This window comes from Myripristis murdjan, chromosome 7, assembly GCF_902150065.1.
Source record: "Myripristis murdjan chromosome 7, fMyrMur1.1, whole genome shotgun sequence".
Taxonomy (NCBI): domain Eukaryota; kingdom Metazoa; phylum Chordata; class Actinopteri; order Holocentriformes; family Holocentridae; genus Myripristis; species Myripristis murdjan.
This window is the reverse complement of record NC_043986.1, coordinates 25,194,471-25,216,007: the sequence shown is the minus strand read 5'-3', so window position 1 is coordinate 25,216,007 and position 21,537 is coordinate 25,194,471. Positions and strand designations below refer to the sequence as shown.

General features: G+C 42.3%; 1 protein-coding gene across 3 annotated transcripts; it reads right to left on the bottom strand.

Annotated features, from left to right (window-relative positions):
- Positions 1-1,688: 1,688 nt before the first annotated feature.
- Positions 1,689-21,049, bottom strand: mical1 (microtubule associated monooxygenase, calponin and LIM domain containing 1). 3 transcript variants are annotated; one of them, XM_030055578.1, is made up of 25 exons: positions 20,806-21,049; positions 20,356-20,416; positions 17,712-18,022; positions 16,451-16,658; positions 16,130-16,237; positions 15,832-15,927; positions 15,475-15,630; positions 14,515-14,615; positions 13,946-14,203; positions 13,566-13,681; positions 11,751-11,877; positions 11,185-11,269; positions 10,785-10,932; positions 9,641-9,831; positions 8,380-8,486; positions 7,955-8,020; positions 7,541-7,778; positions 6,990-7,060; positions 5,878-6,700; positions 5,617-5,732; positions 5,404-5,517; positions 4,691-4,784; positions 4,193-4,286; positions 3,696-3,769; positions 2,908-3,101 (listed from the first exon to the last, which is right to left on the bottom strand). In XM_030055578.1, exons 3-25 carry the CDS (start codon positions 17,967-17,969, stop codon positions 2,908-2,910), a joined length of 3,843 nt encoding a protein of 1,280 aa, XP_029911438.1. In that variant the 5' UTR covers positions 17,970-18,022; positions 20,356-20,416; positions 20,806-21,049. The 3 variants fall into 3 exon arrangements, with proteins under 3 accessions (XP_029911439.1, XP_029911438.1, XP_029911437.1); XM_030055577.1 differs by having other exon boundaries at positions 20,811-21,049; XM_030055579.1 differs by lacking the exons at positions 20,356-20,416; positions 20,806-21,049 and having other exon boundaries at positions 1,689-3,101; positions 17,712-17,969.
- Positions 21,050-21,537: the final 488 nt, after the last annotated feature.

Genomic DNA, 21,537 nt, shown 5'->3' with positions numbered 1-21,537 from the left:
GATAATGTGCTCCTACTCTTGATTGGAAAAAGTAGGACCACATTTGCATCACTTTGAGATGTTTGATTACTACGGGCCCAGGTAAAACTTACTGCCCTCTATAAGCTGGTTTGTGAAGAAAAAAAAGAGGAAGAGACATTATGTTATACACATTGAATCTACAAATTTTGGCCTGCAAACACTCTCCAGAAAAGACAATCAGGATTCAGACACGTTGAATGAAACTAAACCAGAGAGGAGAGATTCATATGTAAATAAAGTGTTATTATGTAAGTTGTTTTAATTGTTGCCAAAAATTGTTGCTGAGGTTAAAATTACTTTGGTGCCGGCATGAAATTAATGACCGATGAGGCACCTAAACAAAACAGTTGTCATACAAAGCAATTAACTGTGGACCAAAAAGACCGGCAAACCTTTTTTTTTTTTGTTTTGTTTTGTCTTTTCCTTTGTGAAAACTAGATTATTATACCATGAATATATTCAGAGGCAGGTGGGCAGTCCTGCAACAATTATGTAATTATTCGCCTTTACACTCCAGATTTGAATACCCAGAAATAGCGCTCGGGCTCCACAGGCTTCCTCCATGAGATCAAAAGGTCTGATAAATATTTACAGTTAGTCAGCAAAAGTGCATTTGCAAAACGGGGGTTAAAACAATAACCAGACACTTGTTTTCTATTTGGCTGCTTGTTGGTGCTCCCATATGCAACCTTACTGAAGGACTGTTATAAACACTGTTTTCTATATATAGAGGAAAAAGTTCTAATGTGCAAAATTTTGAGGAATCAAACTCTAAAAGGATCTGTCTTAAATTAGTTATGCTGTCAACTGCTGATGTATGTTTTCCCTAAAATGTGGATATGTGCCTTGACAGTGTAGTACAGTTATTGATTTTCTTTTCTCAGCTACAGCCAAGTTGGATTCAGCAGCTGCGGCCACAGTAGATAAGACGTCTCACAACCTGTCCTGATGGAGCGAGTAAATCAGAGGCTGCCGCTCTCCATGTGCCTGGTCTTATTTAGCTCCTCTAGACACAGTCACATTAAATGTTTTAAGTATTCCATTTGCAACAGAGGATACATTTTTTATTGTTTTAAAATAATGCGCTATATAAATAAAATGTATTATTATTATTATTAATAGTAGTTATGTTGCTAAGTAGTATCTGATTCTCTAAGGTAAGGTGTTATTTTAATATCTTCAAACTAGTCAAAATCAGTAGTTTGGCTTCAAATAATGACAACCCCCAACTCCTTTTGAAGGATATAAAGTGAAGATGGTGGATGTCCAATGTCTTTTTAATAATTGATCATAAATGTATATGCATGCATATTAATACAGGTTCTATGTTGAAACATTGGCCAAGTGATGTTTGAAGGCATTTTTCCAGTGCACTCCACAATCTCTTACTGAGTCTAACCAACTTCACTGCACGATCCAGAGGGAAAGTATGCAGCCTAGAGGTCACTACTATGAATTGCAGGGGAAAAGATAACCGTTACATAACATGGCTCAAGGTTATGGCAGTGTGTCAAATGACATAAAAAAACCACAGATGTGTGACAACTGCTTTCAAATACAAAAGCAGCAAGTAAACACCCAAGAAGAAAATGCAAAGTTGCAAATTTGGTATTCCAGTGAAGACCTTGATGTATTTCGATATCCAAAAAAAGAAAAAAAAAAAATCATCAAAGTGCATGATCTTTATTTGATATAACGTGATGTGCTGTCTGGGTGCGACAAAATGGCAGCATTAGAACAAAGAATATATGAGGCTTGCTCTCACTAAAATTGGTCGTCTTTATCTTGGACTGCCTATATTGCTAAGACATGGAGAGGCAAATCTGTAGATGATAGATGCTGGCTTTTACATATAAATGAACTCATCCCTTAAGTTTATTTTTCAACTACCCAGAAACCCCCTGTGCTCCTGTAGCACACCTGACAGCACACTACCAAAGGCCATCAGTGAAAATCCTAACTCTGCTCTTAGAGGACTGAACCATCAACTCCTGAGATCAACCGTCAAACATGCAATGCAAAAAGCACATGGTGAATGGTAGGAAGAGTTAATATAATGACAGAATGAATAATACTAAAAATAAAAAATCATAAATACTGATAATTTGAATTTGACTAATCTTATATACTTTAATCACCTCTTATATTTTCTTTTAACACCAAATAATTTCTAGAATTTATGCAGTATACAAATACCAAACATAGAATTGTGATATGTACATTATGTTTTTTTTTTTTTTTTTTGTGAACGGTAGCACTTAGTCATGGTGGCACAAGTGAAATCAACATGAACGTCAGAACTATTTTCAGAAACGCCTCCCATCCTGTGTTTTCAACCTACATCTCTGAGGCAAAAAAAAAGCCACCTTCTGCAGTTCCACAGTGGGTTTCACCGCCTCAGTTTTATTCAGCTGTGTCTCGACTTTGCACTTGAGTCATATGTTACTGAGACTAAACCAGGCCAAGTCCCCGGCCTTTAATGATTAGCTGTTGTGCAGTGGGTGTTTGGTAGTGCAGCAAACAGCGGGAGTCTTTTCCGTATGTGGGCTGTTGCTGGAAATCCACACTACCATGGCAGGAAGGGCTTAGCTGGAGAGTCATTTGGACGCATCAACTCAAAGTCTGAGATCCCCAGGCTTATGTCTCCCTCTAGGGGGCGGACCACAACTGATTCTCATTCAAACACTGGCTCTCACGCCTTGAAGCACTTTATCCCATGCGCTTAGGGAGCGCTGATGGTGGGATGCCCTCCACAATGATGCCGTGTATCATCTTTGGCTTTGCAAAATTTCAGGTTCCAAGTCTGAAAGCAGCAAGTCTCACACGCGCTAGATGTGAGCACAGTGTCTAAATGCAGGTTCATGTATGCGTCTGTCTGTGAAAGCCTTACGCCCAGTGAACCTGAGCTCCTGCCTTGGAGTGCCTCTTAGCCTCCATGATGGAGAAGGCTTCCTGCTCCTCGCTCATCTCCTTCAGCCTCTTCTCCTCCAGAAACGCCACCAGGGAATCCCTCATGTCCACCACCTCGATCATTTGTTGAAGGACTCGATCCTCCTCTTCCTGCTGCTCTGTTGTCTTCTCTGTGGCAAAGAGACAAACATAAACACTTGAAACTTGAAATGAAATTACCAACACTTCATAGCAAATCCAACAAAGACAAACCTAAAATACTGACATACATGTTTGGTACCACAAGTGTTGGAAAATTTTACCAGATAAGCCAACACTCTCCCAGCTCACCTAAGGGAGGGGAAAGGTCTAAATCTTTTAGATAACCTGAGGGATTATAAAAAATTAAGAATGTCAGGAAATCAGAAAAGGGTGCAGGGCAACAGCCATTTGATGTATATTATATGCCTCTGTAGCTCTAATCTTACAGCTTGTAATACATCAATTGTATACAGGATGTGGCATTACTGGGACATAGAAAACTAAAGCAACCTTTGTTCACTGTACATTCCATAATAGGCTGACTGGCCTTGGCCGGGCAACAAAGCTGACAAAACAAAGTTGTTCCCTCTCTTGATGCATTACAATCAATAAACCTCTTAAAGCATGCTCATCAGAGGCCTGCTCCTTCGTTCTGTACCTTCCAAACGTCAAGAATCCCAAAGATTGAGTATGCAAATGCATGCATGAGCATGCACACGAATGCAATAAATCAGTGTACACACCACTCAGTTCCATATGTCTCCTGAGCTCCATTTCCAGCATGCTTTGCTTGTCTTCAAGCTCCAGCTGCCGAGACCTGAGAGGTTTCAAAAAAACAATCAGCAACTGATTCACATCAGGACAGACTAGCAATAAACCAGCATTTCAATCAGAATTTCAATCTCCGTGAGCACCTCATTGAGTCTCTAAGAGCAATCAAAGCAAAAAAATAATAATAAAAAAAAAATCATCCTGTTGTAGCTGCAGGTCATCACAAGGCAATATGACAGATATAAGAGTCTGAGCGTAAAGAGGATCAGCTGCTGCCATGGTGAGACGAAACAGTAACTGCAGTGTTATGAGTGGGAGGTCTTCTGTTCTGGGCTGCCTGGCTACTGTGTCATTTTCACTCTGCACAAAAACTGTGTTGTGCTCCCCGTGTGACTTCACAGCTGTGCACTGTTTCTCTGTTTTTGTTTGTGTGCCAGCCACCCCACCCATAAAAAAGGTGTAAACTTACGCGACCATGAGGTCTGACTCCTCAGAAACCAAAGCGTTCTTCTGGTGGACGAGTTGGATCCAATGCTCGATCATCTCAGGAGAACCTCCGCTGCCTGGGGGAGGACAAACACAGCGTGTTTGGATGTGAGAGTGTGTGTGTGTAAAGTAAAACAGAGAGAGAGCGAGAGGGATAGGGGATTCAGGGAACGGAATCTCCCCAGACAGAGATGGGGAGCAAAATGTGTGTGTGTGTGTGTGTGTGTGTGTGTGTGTAAGTGAATGTGTCTGTCCGAAGATGAATTAGGAGCCCTCAAGCTAATACACACTAAAGTTTCTCAGGGATTTCTGTTTCATTCAGCAGTTCAATAAAATTCATTTTTTTCGTCTTTAACACTGGCATTATACAAACATGTATTTAGCATTTTTGTAAAGTCATTAAGCCACCTAAAGTTGTTTGTTCAGATCGTTCAAGCTCAAATTGATCCTCAAGGAGCAAAAGCCTACTTTGGGTTCTTACCTGCCTCTCCTCTGAGAGCTTGCTCCAACACCACACCTTTATCCTCCAGCTCCTTGAAGGTCACCTCAATCTCCTCCAGTCTCCTCTGGATAGACTGTGGATGCCAGCAAAAAGGATTAGTCAGTATGCTAATTTAGGAAACAGTTTGATGAATATATCCAACATCAAACACAGCTTATCTGAGATCAGAGGACAGGGCAACAGGTAACGTTGGACTAGGGATGGCTGATATGGAGAAAATCATGTATCATATCTTTAACTGAATGTCTTGATATTGATATTGTTGGTATGGCTATTGGTGATTTCATGAAATATTTACCTAAAAGATTTTTGATAAACAATCCGTTGTAATGTGGATATGACGACCAAGCAGGTAGAGGCAAATAATAAAACACCTAGAAAAGCCTAATGAGTTTAGAAAATTGAATCCCTTTACTGTAATCTGTACAACCTTTACAACAAAAAACAAAAACAAAACAACTTTTGCCATATCATGATATTTCCAGATAAATCCCAGATAATATCTAGTCTACAAATCAATATATAACTTAGTTCTACTTTGCAGACATAGCTGAGAACCTTAAACTGACATGAAACAGGGTTCTTTAGCCTGGAGGCACCTACATTCATAATGAGCTTTGGGTGAATTTAGAGAAACTACTAGAAAAACAAGGCCTGCATGAGTTTTGCAGCACTGAGAAAAGGATGCTGACCTGGGCTTTGCGGAAGCGCTGCAGTTCGCTCATCTTGGCTCGCCGCTCCAGTGTCCTCATTTTCATCAACTCCAACTTTTCCGCCTCAACAGGGTCAGAGGGCACCGTCTGAAACTGGAGGCAGAGTCTTTACTGTGGATGTATTTTTGGTAAAACACAGCCTTAGAACTTTATAATGGCAAATGAAAACACAAGCACCATTTCTCTCCTCACTTTCTCATCAAATAAATCAATGTCGTCTCGTCCGAACATCTCATCATCGTCGTCATCATCGTCGTCTCCATCCACACCATCCTCTAAGGTGCTGTGAGCATGCCTGAATGTTGTTTCTAGGTGAGACAAGATGTTTTTAAAAATGGTGAGAATGCAAGTTTTACACAGCATCCAACAAGAACATATCCTTTCAACAGTCTGCCTGCTCCCATCGTGTCACTTTTCATCCAAGATAAAAGAGGAAGAGGGGCTTCAACTTACCCACCCTCCCCGGGTGATTATTGAGGACACTGAGTCGGTGGTCTCTGCTGAGCCTTGGGGAAGACAGATTCCAGGGTGAAAACTTGGACCGAACCCTGGTCTGCCCACCCGGCTCCTCTTTCCTCCTGAAGCATCGTCGGTTCCTCTTCTCCCGGACGTGTCCCGCTGTACTCCCGCTCCAGTAGCCTTCTTCTTCCTGCCCGTCTTGGCCTGCTGGTTTTGGAGGGCTTGGCCCCCCTGCTGTGGCTGAGGAAGACGAGCAGGAGGAGGATCCCCCGGGGGTTTCAGAGTCAGAGTCTAGGCTGAGGCTCTGGAGGTTGACGAGTTGGCTTTTCTCCTCATCTGTTAGCTGAAGCTTACGCAGTGACTGCTTAGGACGGGAGTCTGACGCTCCTTTGAGGTTTCCACTCTTTTGCCCAGGGCTCAGAGGTGAATGCTTCTCAGGAGGTGAGGGGTTAACAAGGTGGATGCTGCGCGGTTTGGGTACAGGAGGAGAGGGTTGAGGACTGGGTGTGGTCTGTCGGGAGAGGCGGGGCTTTGGCACAGGGTGGGACACGGACTCTGAGGGAGGATCTTCTCCTGTCTCCTCTTCAGTAGGCGCTACAAGTTCAGACGCAGGATCTGTAATATCTGATGGATGCGACTCATAGGATTCTTCTTTGGATTCAAGCCTATGGTGATCTTCTTCTCCTTCAGGTTGATGTGGCTGTTTGTGTGTACCATCCAAAGTGTACTCGTCCTCGCTCTCTGAGGGAGACGGTGTATGACCATCACTAGAAAGTCCGTTATCTTCATTTGACCCTTTGTGATTAGTTCTGTTGTCCTAAAAAGACAAAAAAAATATGAGAAATAAAAAACCTCTTTTCAGTGGATACAAATTGGTCCACAGACCACGTACACAATGAATCTCAGTAGTTGTGCTTAATTGCTGCGGGCAAGTCAGCCTTGCAGGAACACAACGTTGGCCCAGGCACCAGCAGGGTGATACCTCATGCAACAGAAGATTGTGTAACACTGCATTATGAACACAAGTATTCAGCTGTCAACACACACGGAGCCTTGAGTCATCAACAGCAGGTAGCAGAATGGTTTACATCTGCTCAGTGACCCACCTTACAAACGGATATTTCAGCCCCGCTCTCCAGCTCCAGATCTTCCGAGTGCTGCTCACAGTAGAACCTCCCTGAGGAAACATCACAGAGAAAACAATAAAAGGAAATGAAAGTTTAGGACAAGTGAAAATTGTCATGGGACAGCAGAAATACCCTTTGTATTTTTTCCTCACTTGTATTTTTTCCTCATAATTTTTTCTTTCATTGTTTAAACTACAAAGCCCTTTAAAAATGGTCTTACTGCAAATTATTCATGACACTAATAAATAAATTAACCAGAGCTCTATTTATCCCAGGAAAAAATGTGCCCTGGCCTTTGAGAATACATTACACCACAGGTACAACAGCTGTTGAAAACAGAAACACAAGGTACTACCTAAGATTTCTATGCAAGCAAACAACAGACTGCTGAAAGAAAAAGGACAAAACTGACAGAAGCTGCACAGATAGGTAGAGATAATACTTGCAACATTCTGTAACATTAATTTCTGTAAACATATGACAGTGTTCTTGCTATTTTCTGACAAAAGAGTGGCACAGATGGCCCTCACCTGTGGTCTGGTTGAAGGTGTATCCCCCCAGTCTGAGTGTGATGCCGCACTGATGGCAGGTGAAGCAGCTCCGGTGGAAGAATTTGCCCTCGGCGCTGATGCGCTCCAGCACATAGACCCTCTGGCCACAGAAGTAACACTCCTCACTGTTCCCTGTCGACACGGCCATGCCAACGTCAGAGTCTGCCTTAGGACCGGACGTAGGGCTCAGCTCAGGGGCCACAAGGGGCGCTATCGGCTGAGGAAAAACAAGGGAAAAGCAGAGTAAATTTTGCAGTAACAGCAACATTGTTTGGCCATGGAATTGGTTTATTTCCTCTAATGGTGTAGTTTTGTATCACAATATCAGGTTCATTAGCTTCATATTTCCAAGAAAGAGTTGAGTAGATTAGAATCAGTCGAACTCGAACTCACGCTGTCCTCATCACCCATCCTCATCTGTCTTTCTTTTGTTGTTTGTCTCTGAGCGGCCAGCTTTTCCTGTGCAGAAAATATAAAAAATAACAAATTCTGTCGCTTGGCCTGCTTATGATTGCTTATGCGTATAATTACGTAAAGAACACTGACATATACAAACACGATTATGCAACTTTAAGGCACAACTAGAGGCCACGTCTGTGTGAAATAATAACGTTCACCTCACTAAACAGAATATCAGACAACAAGAGATTTTACTTTCCCTGGTGTCACATGATTCACTGACTGAAGACCTAAACATGAACTTGAGGAAGGAGAGGCTAATCTTGACTCGTGTCAACACGCTGATGTGTTTCAAAATAGCTTTATCAAGCATTTCCCGTTGCTGTGTAAACAGTGTAGTCCAGTCGCGGTGAGCTCACCTTGCGTCTCTGCAGGGAATTGTGCTTCAGCTTGTTGAGGAAGAAGACAGCTGACTGTGTCCGGGCAAAAGACAGGGGCTTAGGCGACACCAGGAGGCCTGTGGGTTCTGTAGCCCGCAGAAGACACACACACACACACACACACACACTCCAAATTCAGTTCCCCCCTTTGCCACTACACATGCCAGTTAACATGACATTTGCGTATCCCCTTAGCGCTGTGTGCACACAAAATAGATGGCTTAGGCAGGAAATATTCCCATTTTACAGCCTGTTTTTTTTTTTTTACATCATCAAAGTGTGCTGTATTTGGTGGTGTACCCTGTCACCAGAAACCTTAATAATCTTACTTGCCTCACGTTTACTATAGGTCCTCGTCGGCTGCAAATTAATTTTTCACTTGTCAGTCTCCATGAAAAGTCTAGAGCTCCACCACTCCCGCTCTTTCACCACTCAGATAAGGTTACAGGAGACTGACAGCTCCCTCCTGCCTGCGCATCAGTCAGCGGATCCCAGGCAGAGCCGAGCAGCACAGCATCACAGACGAGGAGAGCGCATGTCACACCCACTTCAGCTTATGTAGCACCTCCAAATGCTGGACTCACATCTACATTGCAAAAACTCCCCGTGCCACGAAGATCTGCAAGACTACAGAAATATCTCCGCTAAAAACAGCCGGGAGAAAATCCTCCTTCGGTGGAGGAATAGTAGATCCCCATTAGCAGAGGCGAGTCCCACCAGACCCGGATAAGCCAGGTCCTCACCGTGGCTGTTTGCTCTGTCTGCTGCTTGGCTTAGTGCAGGAGAGAACCACGACCAACAGGGGCTGGCTGCTCTCGGCACAGCACTAGCCACTCAAACCATGGGAATTCTGGGTAACATGCTCTTAAAGAGACAGTGCCGATTTGATCGCATATCAACACTGAACACATTTCAGTGGGAGGACAAATGCACCTGACCCTTTTAGGTGATGCTAATGCTGTGCAGTGTCTAAGCAACCGAGTTATGTAAGACTATACTGCTGTCTCTCAAAACTATCCTCAGAAATATATCAGAAGATGAATACCTTTAAAAACTAATTCTTTTGCTACAATCTATTATTGTATTTTAAAGGAAAATACTAACCATGCTATATCACAGAGTGGCACTGCATTTGACTTTTAGCCTGGGTGACACACACAATTTGACACACTGGATAAAAGATTTGGCTGAAAATCCACTCATAATCTGATGCAAAATTATACACTAGGCATAAATTTACCTTTAGCCGGTGCAGCGAAGGCGTCTTGGATCTGGGTCAGATACAGGACCATGGACAACTTGTCTATCTGACCACTGCTGGCCATGTCGCTGGCAGACATAATAGGGGAGATGCCCAGCTCCCTCTCCAGGATGCTGAAGGCCAGCTGGTTGTTGTGAACAGCATTGGACTCATCCAGGGTAGACATGTCACTAAAAACAAAACAAAACAACTTGCTATTTTTACAGATGTAATTGCAATATGTTGGACAATTTTAGTGGGAATGATAATTTTTGACTCATAATTTTCATTTTCATTAAAAAAAAAGCTAAAATTACAGATTTTTGCTAGCATCTGTACCAAACAAACATGTTTTCTTATGTTCTGAGAGTACGATTTGTAGCACCACAATACATTTATAATGATGTTTTGTCACACATTTTACTTTTAGCAAAAAATTGCAGTTCCTGTGGTTTGGATATTGCACTTGGCCATACTGCAATTTCAATAACATTTCACTTTATTGTTCATCCCCATTTTACAGATTTTTATGCTCTAATGCTATATTAAGCAATATTATGTGCATTTTGCTGCAGTAAAATGGTACCTTACAATATGAGAGTTGTCATTTTAGGTCTCTTTCCATCACACAATTTAGAGCCAGCCTGTTGTTAGGGCCTGGTTTGAATTTTCTAAATTTCTGCACTGGCCCGAGGATAAGCTCCTCCTTACCTGCGTCTCTCCTTCCACCTGGATCTACGCTACAATTAATAAAAAAATTGTGATGGCGAATATTTTGACCGGAGAACTACTGGACATATATTTTAATTTGTGGTGTATTTAGGTGACAGGCGTAGGCGGGGGGAAGGCGGAGCGTCTTTGAGTATTTCCGTTTGTGCTCTCGACGCCCTCTAGTGGTCAGAAAACGGCTCAGTGCAGCTTTAACTCATTGGTCAGCCGTTGGTTTTCTTTAAGCACGGTGAGTGAAATGTTAACATCTGAAGTAAGAAGTGGGCCAAGGGAACACTATTAAACCTGTTCTCCTGCCTCATCACACGGCAGCCCGCAGTGCTTCATTAGTGGTGTTTATCGCTGCTGTGCTGGCGCTCTAACTGTTTGCATTAGATGAAAGGCAAGCTAAGCACAGGCCCAGGGGCTGACTCACATGAGCTGAGGTCTGAAGTGGTGGATTAGAGCGCAGAGAGCGAGTCCGGACCTCCACGACTGAGTCAGATCTTTTACATTGACGTTCTCATAACCAGCTGTGTGTTTCTGGCACCATTTTATCAACTCGTCAAACCCACCAACTGAATCTGTGAGGGAAACCACAGACAACTGTTAAGATGACGCCTTGCAAGCTTCTGGTGGTGTCACAGGGGAAAAAAAACTGCATAACTTTCATCGACTCTATATGAATTTGTTGTGAGTGAATATTTTTGTGTTGTCTTGTATAAATTCAGGCTGTTACGTACCTAAAAGTATCACTTTCATTTTACTGTAGCAGTGCAGTTGTACATACAGAGAACGACACAACCTAAATGCTCATAAGATGAAGAGCAGCTGACCTTGGCGCATGTGCGACCACCCATTCTTCTGTTTCTTGCTCGATGGATTGGACTTGGAGTCGTCAACAACATACAGGTGCTGCACCTAAATGAAGAGATCCACCGATGAATCAATACATTCAGAGGCAACAGTGTAAAAAAGATCATAAACCAGGACATAACTCGTACTATCAATGAGATAAAAACACAGCAGGCATAGTAAATCGGATAGAAAAGATGTGGTTTAAAGCTGTACAATCAATATGGTTTTTTTTTTGTTTTTTTCTCTTAACCCTCCAAAGCCTAAAAATCAATAAACTGTCACCTAGCATGGAAATCAAATCCCTGGCCTGGTCCACAGCCCATTACAATTAGCAGCTTCTTGGCTCTGAATATAGCCGTGGGACAATAATGGGATAGAGTTTTTCGGGACAACGTGTATTTCCTTGGTTAATAGTTTAATAAAATATTTTATTAATGCCTCATTTTTATGTGACTTTATGTACTAGATTGTAATCTGCATAACTGAGTGGCCACTCTCATTCAAATCTCAGGTGAGTAGATAGAGAATAAGAGACAGTCCTGACCTGATTGGCCTTTATGGAGGAGAAGTTGATGTGCTGGTACCGTGTTGACGGGTCTATGCTGTAACCAGCGTAGTTTTTGCTGGTGTTTTCTGGGGTTGTCTGGGACAAGAGCTGGTAGACGCTTTCTCTGTGTATTCATTAAGAAGGGAGAGCATTTAATAAAGGAGGGAATTGAGTTCACTTGGAAAATTGCTGCGGAGAAACAACATTAAAGTTATTCATGTCTGTCGTTAAGCTCTGTGGCAGGAGTATTATAATTCAAGGCTGATTAGCCCATTGTTTACTTATACTCTTTTAGCTGCCCATATATCACATGCTGTCTCAGAGTAATTTAGACACAAGCAAAGTCCCAGATGAAAAAACATAGAATCAAAATCAGAATCAGAAATACTTTATTGATCCCCAAGGGGAAATTAAGTAAAGACAAACACTTAAAAGCAAAGGGTTTGAAAAGGAAAAAAAATACAAGCAGACACGGTGTTAATGGACTGCACACTTTTAGAGGCCATTCAATAATAAAGTTTTGTGATTTTAAGCTAAAATGACAAAGTTAATGTCAAAAGTTCACTGTTGATTTTCACTACTGGTGTATATGTTGGCCAATATGCAAATTTAAAAAATACATATTTCAGCATAAGGCACTTCACTGAAGAGTTTGTCCAGCAGACTCACAATACTTTGAGTTGGCAGAGCAGTGTATCAGAGCTGAACAGATGGTGCTGCAGATTGTGTTAAGAACTTAAGAAGTTTATTGTTCAACTGTAAAATATGAAACCGCCAGTACATACTTCATTGCAACTATTTCATTTCAAATATGCTCCAGTCAAAAAATAAACAAAGCTCTAGACTTGCTTGATCAATATACTATTTATTTTGCAAGTTAATAAACAAAAAACAAACAAACAAACAAAAAAACATGTTTTTTGGACTGGAGAATATTTTTCTGTACTTGACCGGCATCCAAAAAACCAAGCAAGAGTTTGCCTGTGCAGGAGACATCCTTTGTGTATTTCATTTCAAATTTAAGGTTTGCTTGCTACAAACGTGTTTTATGTAAACAACAATATCAGCCAATGTATCCTTATTGGATGTTTTTTGCTCCCAGATATCAATATTGGGATACGCCCCAAAAATCCAGTATCGTTCAGGCTATAAAAATAAGTCCACAGTCTGCAGGTTTCAAAGAGTTTCACTTATGCTCAAAGTCATGTTGGGTGAAAGCTAAGAGCATGTTTTGGGGAAAGAAACAACACTGATATGAGAAACATCACTTTCCTCATGTGTTAATGCCAAGTCAACAAGTCATGATGAAATCCTTTTAAAACTGCTGCTGCCTTGTATCAAAACAATAATCCATCATAAGGTTTTCCTCAGGATGTGATGTACTGCTGTTAGGATGGAGAGAGGCACAGAGGCCTGTTGATGGATTAGGGTGTGATATTAAGTACTTTAACGGCCATCCTTTTGTAAATTAATTTCCTTGGGAGCTCTGCTTCATAGTCACTGTGTCATTTCACACCCAAAGTAATAGGAGTGTGGAGTTACAGCATGCAGCAGCCCAAACACTTAGAGTGTTCAATGTATGTCTGACAAATTGAAGGAAGGAACAGTTTCTTTTTTCCACTTATGAGTGAACTGTTTGAATGAAAAAAATGGACCGTTGAGGATTATGGCATGGAGTGCAGAAATAGGAATGAGCTGTACCATCAACTCTAACATCTGACAATAATCCAACACCTCTTGTGATAAGCTGAAAGAGAATTTGGTGCTTAGGATCCAATGATAGTTATATAATGTAGCCAATCTGGGTCTTACCGTTCTGACAGCACCTTGAGAGGTGCGGTCCCCTTGCCCCAGCTCCTCACCATCCACGCTGCGTCAAAAGCAGCCAGGAACCCACGGGCTATACCTGTTCCCAGAGGCCAGAATGGCTATAAACAAGGAAACAGAGAAATATAATAAAAGGAGATTAAAACAATCTCACAATTACTGTAAACATTTCATATTGTGACTTGGTATTCTTCCATGACATGTTTCAGCAAATAAAGCTTCTGAGGTGTAAAAAGATAGACACCCAACTTTTCCTGTGCACTATAATATAAAAGTAGAATGATCCTCTTTGGGCTGAGAATGCATGAACTAGGGAAAAACTGCGCCACGTGATTGAAGATCATACTAAAAATGTTGCCCACTACCTCCACCAAACAGTCTCCAACGAGGCCGATCAATAGTTTCTTTCCCTTCCTCTCCTTCACCAGCGAGGCATTTTCTGCACGGTGCATGCAGGTGAAGTCAAACATGGCCACGTCTGGCCGGCCCGCGTGGTTCTGAGCAAACTGAAGGTCAGGCAGCTGGCCGCCTGTGGAGAAGTGGGCAGCTTCACGGGCATAGCAGCACAGAGCCTCGTGGTCCACGTTTGCAGGGGCAAGCAGCTCCTCCGCATCACTGTAGTCCTGTAAATACAGAGGCAGTGGGGGAGTTGTTGTCATGAGAAATTTTTGATGACTCATGATAGCCTTTCTGATGTTTGGTGGCACACTGTTTACTTTGTATACTCTATCAGCTTAGGACCCAGACGGGAGACAGGAGAGCTGTGATTCAGTGCTGGAGGATGATATGGCAATTTATCTCTGCACACTGGAGAACCTGCATGGCTCTCTCATCCATCCAGTTTTTTGTTTTTTTTTTTTGTTTGCTGGCCAGAGACGTAGCTGGTGCCAATACAAATCACACTTTTCCTTCATAATGGATGTGTTGTCCTCACCTGTTTAATGACCCCCTTCTTCAGCAGGCTCTTCTTCTTGGCAGTCATGACAAAGTAGTGCGTGTCGTCTTTATAGTAGACAATATTCTCCAAATCGATACCTGGAATGGGAAGTGGAGGAAGAGAGGGCATGGTGGGCATATAAGGACAGACTATGAGCCATGCAAGAAAAAGAAAAGAGATCATTTTTATTCTTTTGCTTTTACTTGGCATAAGCTCTTGTATCGTATTCATTTCTTTGTCAGGTTGTCGGCTTATGCTTTCTATTGCTTTGACTGGAGGGTGCAGGGCATAGCAGGATGGAGAGGAGCGTTTACCTTAGGAGACAATTTACATTAGAAGCACAAAATGAAAGGAGAAGTTCAAATTGGTGAGATCAGTGTAAACACAATTACCAGGATGACACTTGCAAAGCCGGTAAAGCTTGTTTGAAATGGAAAATGCAATGCTTGTTTAAAGTGTACAATGATTATATTTCTTGATTATATGTAAGAGGAAATGGGCTGAACACGGAACAGAGAGGAAGAGTGCATTTCAACACAGTTACCACTGACTGTCACAGGAAACTGAATGAGGATTGGAACAAAGATTAACAGCTTCGTTGGTCTTTTCATGCCTGTCATTGTATCCAGCCTGCAAAGTGTGAACATTCATTTCATGCCCTGCAGGTTGCGTGCACTGAGGCACAACAGAGGTATAATAAAAGGCAGAACAAGAACATCCATGCTCTTATTAAAAAAATGCTGTGCTTCAGTGATTTTACTTCATAATTTAGTTTTCATTTAGTGTGAGCAGTAGTGTAAAATAAGTTAATCCAAAGAAACGAATTCCCTCCTCTCTCACTTCAAATTTTAAAAGACTATGCTGAAAAAAGCAATGCAGCAATTTCTCTGCAAACCGAACCATTCTTTCCCTTTGGATCCAGTTGAACATGACCATAAATGCCATAGGGAATCCTACCCGTGGCAGTGAGCAGGTCTTGGAAGAACTTCTGGTTGTAGATCCTGGCCACACCACTGATCTCTGCTACCTGGGCCTCAGCAGCCGTGTGCCTGTTGATGAAGTTGGCTGTGATGCCAATGGCCAGCTTGCCTCTGAGCTCCTTGTGCTTGAAGCCTGCAAGCGTGGGAAAGAAGAGAAGAGGAACCCGGGCTGATGAAAGTTTGCATACTGTATCTTTGTACATGGATGTGAAAGGAAGTTGGCACTGTGTGACTGCGTAACTCCCTAGCCTTGCAAAATTGCTCATTGCACCATCACGTATCCTGGTATGTGTTGCATTGATGTGCACTGAAAACTCATGGGTGTTTATCTCACCATCAGGGATAAACCTGCCTCCTCCAGCAGAGATAAAGACATCAAATTGGAAGGCTGCAGCAGGATGACAGCCAGGATGCAGCTTGGCCGTCCAACCTGTCAGGAAATGGATAAAACTTTTATATGGCCTGAGGTCTCACACCTCATTAGAATTTTTACTGCTTTGCGTACTGACAGTTTATAAACAAACATGGCTGGTTCATAAAAATCACAGTAAAGATATACCAATTGATGGTTTAAACTGAATCACCAGCAAAGTGAATGCTAATAGTGACATCTGTTTAGAAAGTTAAAGTACCTTTGTCTCCTGAGGGCTCAATCAAGCCCTGGAAATCCACTCCGGTGTGCACCTCCACCCCAAGGAGCAATGACACTTTTAATAGGATCAACTGCAGCTGACGGATGCCTGGAAACACATGTATATTTCATTGAATAAGTGTGTGTGTGTGTGTGTGTGTGTGTGTGTGTGTGTGTGTGTGTGTGTGTGTGTGTGACATTACCAAGACGCCAGGTATGCAGTCAGTCATGCAAACAGAAAGTTAAAAGGATTTCTAAACTACAATAAGCACAGGTGTGGTTGATATGCAAGATTAGTCTGTGATGATCACTAATCACGCACTGATGTGATCGAGTGCTCCGGTGCAGAATCTGCCGTAGAACTTCTTGGCGCCGAGCCCACGGAGGTCATAGATGGTGTAGGGCCACAGGTGGAGAACGTTGTTCCTGGAGAAGGTCTCTCTCTTCTCCACCACCACCACCTGAGCCCCCAGAAGGGAAAGCTCAATGGCCGTCCTCAGCCCGCATGGCCCAGCACCCAGCACCAGACACTGAGGAGGAGGGCTTTAGTTAGCAGCTGCCACATAATATAGTGAAAATTAATCACTATATAGTACAGTTATAAGGGAATGAAAGATATGGGGTTTTGAGAAATGATATCAGGCCCAATATTCTGTGCCAATCATCTTTTATGCCTTTAAAGGTACACTACACTATCTTGCCAGGGATAGATTGAAACAAGGACAGTTTAAACTCAGCTGACAAAAAAAAAGCAAGGAATAAACACAATTTATCAGTGAGTCAGGCAAATAATGAAAGGTGATAATGAGAACCGAATGGACTCAACCATCAAATGTGTTTATCCCATGTTTTTTTGGTCAGTTAAGTCTAAACAGTCCTCACTTCAATTAACTCTGGGCAATTTTACACTTTTAAACTGAATCTTCTTCATTTTCTTTTTCTTGCTTCTTCCAGATTTTATTCCTAACAGGATGGAAAAGCCTCTGACGCAGCATTTAGACAATCATGAGACACTAAAACTATGTAAACTATGTTATGTAAACTATGCAAACCAAGGGTGTCAAACATGGAGGGCCGAGAGGCTGCAGGTTTTCATTCCAACCAAAAACTCCACCAGGTGATTTCACTGATTGGTTCCTCCTCTCTGCTTGAAGGTGAGGTGATCAGTGAAATCACCTGGTGGAGTTTTTGGGTGGAATGAAAAGCTGCAGCCTCTTGGCCCTTCATGACACAGTTTGACACCCTTGATGTAAACTATGTTGTTACTCAAAGGTAACTGAGGCTCTGAGACACATTGTGAAAAAATCTTTAAAATCTTTAAAATTATTGTTTAAAACAAAAAACGTTGAGGAGACACCTCCCCCTTGGTAGAGGGCTGCAATGACTGAATTGAAGGGCATACATAACATAACATAAACCTGATGGTAATTATAAGAACCTCTAAGATATTATTCAACAGAAGTGCTCTCAAAATGACAGCAGTCAAATGTCAAATGCCACAAGTCAAACTACAACAAAGAGCAACAACATTTTATACACCAGGCGTGACATTTCATTGCAAAAGTATCACTGATTGCCAATACCTTGTTTTTGGCACAGACTTTTCCTTGCTCGTAATCTGGGTGAGATGCCCTCTTATCCAGCTTTGTCCACAGGGCTTTGGCCTTCCAGTAGTTCAGCCTTTCCTTCAGCTTGGTGTAGAAGCTCCTGAAGTCCTTGGGGTCAACCTCTACCTGTTTGCAGAGCTCAGCGAAGTAGCGCTGCACATCCTTACAGGTCTGGGCTTGGATAAAGAGGTCAAACGCAGCGTGGGAAGGATTGACTGGGTCCTGGCTCGCCATGGTGAAAGATGACGATCTGGCCTGAACCTTTGGTTGCTGGCTTTGCTACTCCACTGTAGAGGAAGAGGAGATGGCAGTGTTTTAGAGAATCTCATGCGGAAATCATTGGGTTAGGAGGAAGTTTTAAATGGTGATGCATCCACAAAGTGGCTGTGAACATGGGGGTGGTCTGAAAGTCTGACTTACTGTCCAAATTACTGGTCTCAGGGGAAATTCCCCCTCATGCCCACCTATTTATAGGCAGGATCTTTATATGTGGTAGACTTCCTTGTCACCTGGTTAACTGAGTCACCACTAACTTCCTCAATGTAATGTGGTTTCTGTTGTCCTCTATTAGTGTTTCCTTTATGGCCACTTAAAAGTGAACAGCTTACTCAAGGCTGATATCATGCTGTGCCTCAGGACTTGTGCCTGTCATTAGTTTCAGCAGGTGATAGACAAAGAGAGTACACAGTGTAATGGAAACATAAATGTTTAACATGTGAGTGAGGATCAAACTGTTTGCATTAACAGGTTTAGATGGTTATGAACATATCCAGTTATAATGGTTTGTGTTGTATCACCACTTTATTGAATAAAGAACAAAATCATCCACTGTGGTCATATTAGTGTTGCATGGTCACATTAGTGTTGAATACAGTGGCTCTTTTGACAGCGTTCACAGGTGGCAAGCGATTTGTCAACATTTGCTGTGGGAGGGGCAGTTTGCAAGAAACAAAGGTCGCATACTTAGATAATGGCTCCTCAGGAAATATGCAAATGCAGATGTACTGAATGCATTACCATGCTACATGCAAAACCATATTGTGGTACATTGTTTTGCCAATGTGATATTCAACAGCACAGTGTGTCATTCATGCTACAACAGATCATTTCCACCGCAGGCAAACCATGGCAGCTAATGAATTCCCTTGATTTTTTTTGTTTTCTACACTGACTTCACCATGTATGCTGGAGGTCTGCTCACACAGCCTGTGTCAGTAGTTTTGAAGCGGTTGGCAACATTTCCTGTAACTAATGTTCACGCCTCACTTTGTGATGACTGCATTTACACGCACACGCACGCACACACACACACACACACACACACACACACACACACACACACACACACACACACACACAAAGTCCCTCCTGGAGATAATTCTGCATCCCCTGCCCAGAGCACCTGAGACACCGACCCTATAATTAGAGGAGTCACAAACCATTGCAACATGTGTGTATATGTGTGTGTGTGTGTGTGTGTGTGCGTGTGTGAGAGAGAAGAGAGAGAGGCCTGAAGGAAACCTAAACTACAGTCACGCTAGTAAAAGTTTTTTTTATCATTCATTTTTCTGTTCACTGCAAAAGAACATCCTGAAGCCAGACCTCACCAGATATATTTGAAACTAAAAAGCTTCATGCTCTTCCTGTTTAACACACTGCTGCGTTCAACTCTGCAACTCGTATCGTTTATAACTCCTCAACAACTGACTGACTAAAGCTTCCCTGAAGCATCCACACCCATAACTAAAGTGTAGCTGCTCTTTAGGTTTGAGCAAGATTAAACTTCCTGTAGGCAGATTACTGACTCAATGTCAGACACTGATCTGACACAACGATTTAAGCAAGAAGCATAGTACAAAATTCAGCTCGCACTCAATACTGTCGCATATTTTTGTTCAGCACCACTGGATTCTTTTCACAAATGTTTCTTTCCTTTGACTGTTTGATATGTCTTCCCTATTTATTACCACCAGTGTGGACATGTCAATAATACCAGTAATAATAGCCTATTAAATAACAAGTCCTCTGTTTACTAAATATACCTTCAGCCTGAAATCATTTATCTTTTTCAAGACTGTGCCAAGGTTTAAAGTCTCATAAGAGGCTGCAAATGAAGCCAGTGTTTGGCAAGTCTGCGGCTTCCTCCAAAGACAAACTGTCAAACTAAAAATAAATTGCTCTTGACATCATCTAATTCTCAGAAAGATGCTATATTTATATTCTGTTGATTATTTCTCTGTTGTACTTAGCTTGAAACAGGACATCGCAGCAAAAATAAGCATAAAAGTACAGTTTCACGTGTCTAATATTACCTCCTGTGTGACTTTGTTAAATATAGTTTAAAGGCGGCGAGTCATGCTGAAATTAAGCACAGTGACACACAGGTAGACAGAAATATACGTGGGTGCACGCACACACGCGCACACAGAGTCATCATCATCATCATCATCTGACTGGTGTTGAGCAATCTGAAGGAAGGCACGCTGAAGCTGAACGCGTCTTAGCAGGAATCCTGTGGACAAGACTGGTCCTGTTGTGCAGCAGCGAGAATAAAGCAACCAGCACTTCAAAGGTGAATTGACCTGATTTCCCCCAGAGGCAGCAGATTGGATTGACCTACCTTGGTACATGTGTAAGCTCTGGGCAATGCTGTGTGTGTGTCAGGATGCTGACCTCCGCGTCTGGCAGGTTTCGGTGTCCAAACAGAGGGGAAATGGAGAGAGGAAAAAAATAATAACAATGGAGAAGGAGATGAGTGGAGAGACAGAGTTGTAATTTTCCTGAACTTATCACACTAAAGCAGACACATGACCCATACAAGTGTAGACATTCAAATTGGATAATGATAGGAAGTGAATGAATGAAGCCAACAGGAAACAGTGGCGCTGCATGTGCCACAGTAAAGGCATCTAAACTCAACAACACTAGCATGCTATTAAATCTGATACAGAATTTGTATAAAGGAATGCAGCGCCAGTGAGCAATGATTTAATGAACACAGCCTATCTTTCGGAGAGGATGTTTTTCTCTAACAGCAGACACAGTCACAGCCACAAACTTTAAAACATACTGTACCAGCTGCGTCTTCCTGTGGCTCCTGTGGTGTAAAAACGCTGGCACCAGACTCAAACTCTGCCCCCCAAGAGTCGACAAAAGGTTGTGACCGGTGTAGAAGTTGGAGCCGGGGTTAGTTTTCCGTGCGGTCGGTGAAATCTGTCACCTGTGTGTCGCGTTCACGTTGCTTTGTTGTTCGTCTTTGTTTACAGATTGAGAACGAGCGCCGCCTCACCTGCGCCTCGCGCTCCGGGCGCATGAATATAAGTGCAGCCTCTTCCGGGACTTTCTGGTAAATACACCGTCACCATCACCGCCGCACGTGATTTACAGGTCGGTGATGTACAGAGAGCACTTACGGCGTGGGGTAGTTTCATCGGTCACTACTGATAACTTAATCTCTTCATGGCATTAAATAGAGAATGAGCCATCTTTAAAAAAGTAGGGCCTCGTACACATCAGTTGCACAGTAACTAGTGATGTAATGTTTCATAAAAAGGTACAAAGTATGAGTGAGCGTCATTTTTAAGGGAAATGCCCATCTTACAGTTTAGCGCACAGATGGGAAAATCTACTACATAACACTCAGTAATCTTTTAGATTTATTTCCCTATAACATTGGTAGCTTATTTGCGATTTGGTGTAAAAAAAAAAAAAAAAAAAAAAAAAAAAATGCTGTAAAACCCAGCAAAGTGATGATAGTTGATAGATCTGATGGAATAATGTAAAATAGATGTATTGATTGATT

Coding starts and splice junctions, on each gene's coding strand:
- mical1 (XM_030055578.1), bottom strand. CDS start 17,969: ATGGCGAGCCAGGACCCAGTCAATCCTTCCCACGCTGCGTTTGACCTC. Junction 11,878..13,565: donor CTCAAGGTGCTGTCAGAACG/GTAAGACCCAGA, acceptor ATGAATACACAG/AGAAAGCGTCTACCAGCTCT. Junction 5,518..5,616: donor TTGATTTATTTGATGAGAAA/GTGAGGAGAGAA, acceptor CTCTGCCTCCAG/TTTCAGACGGTGCCCTCTGA.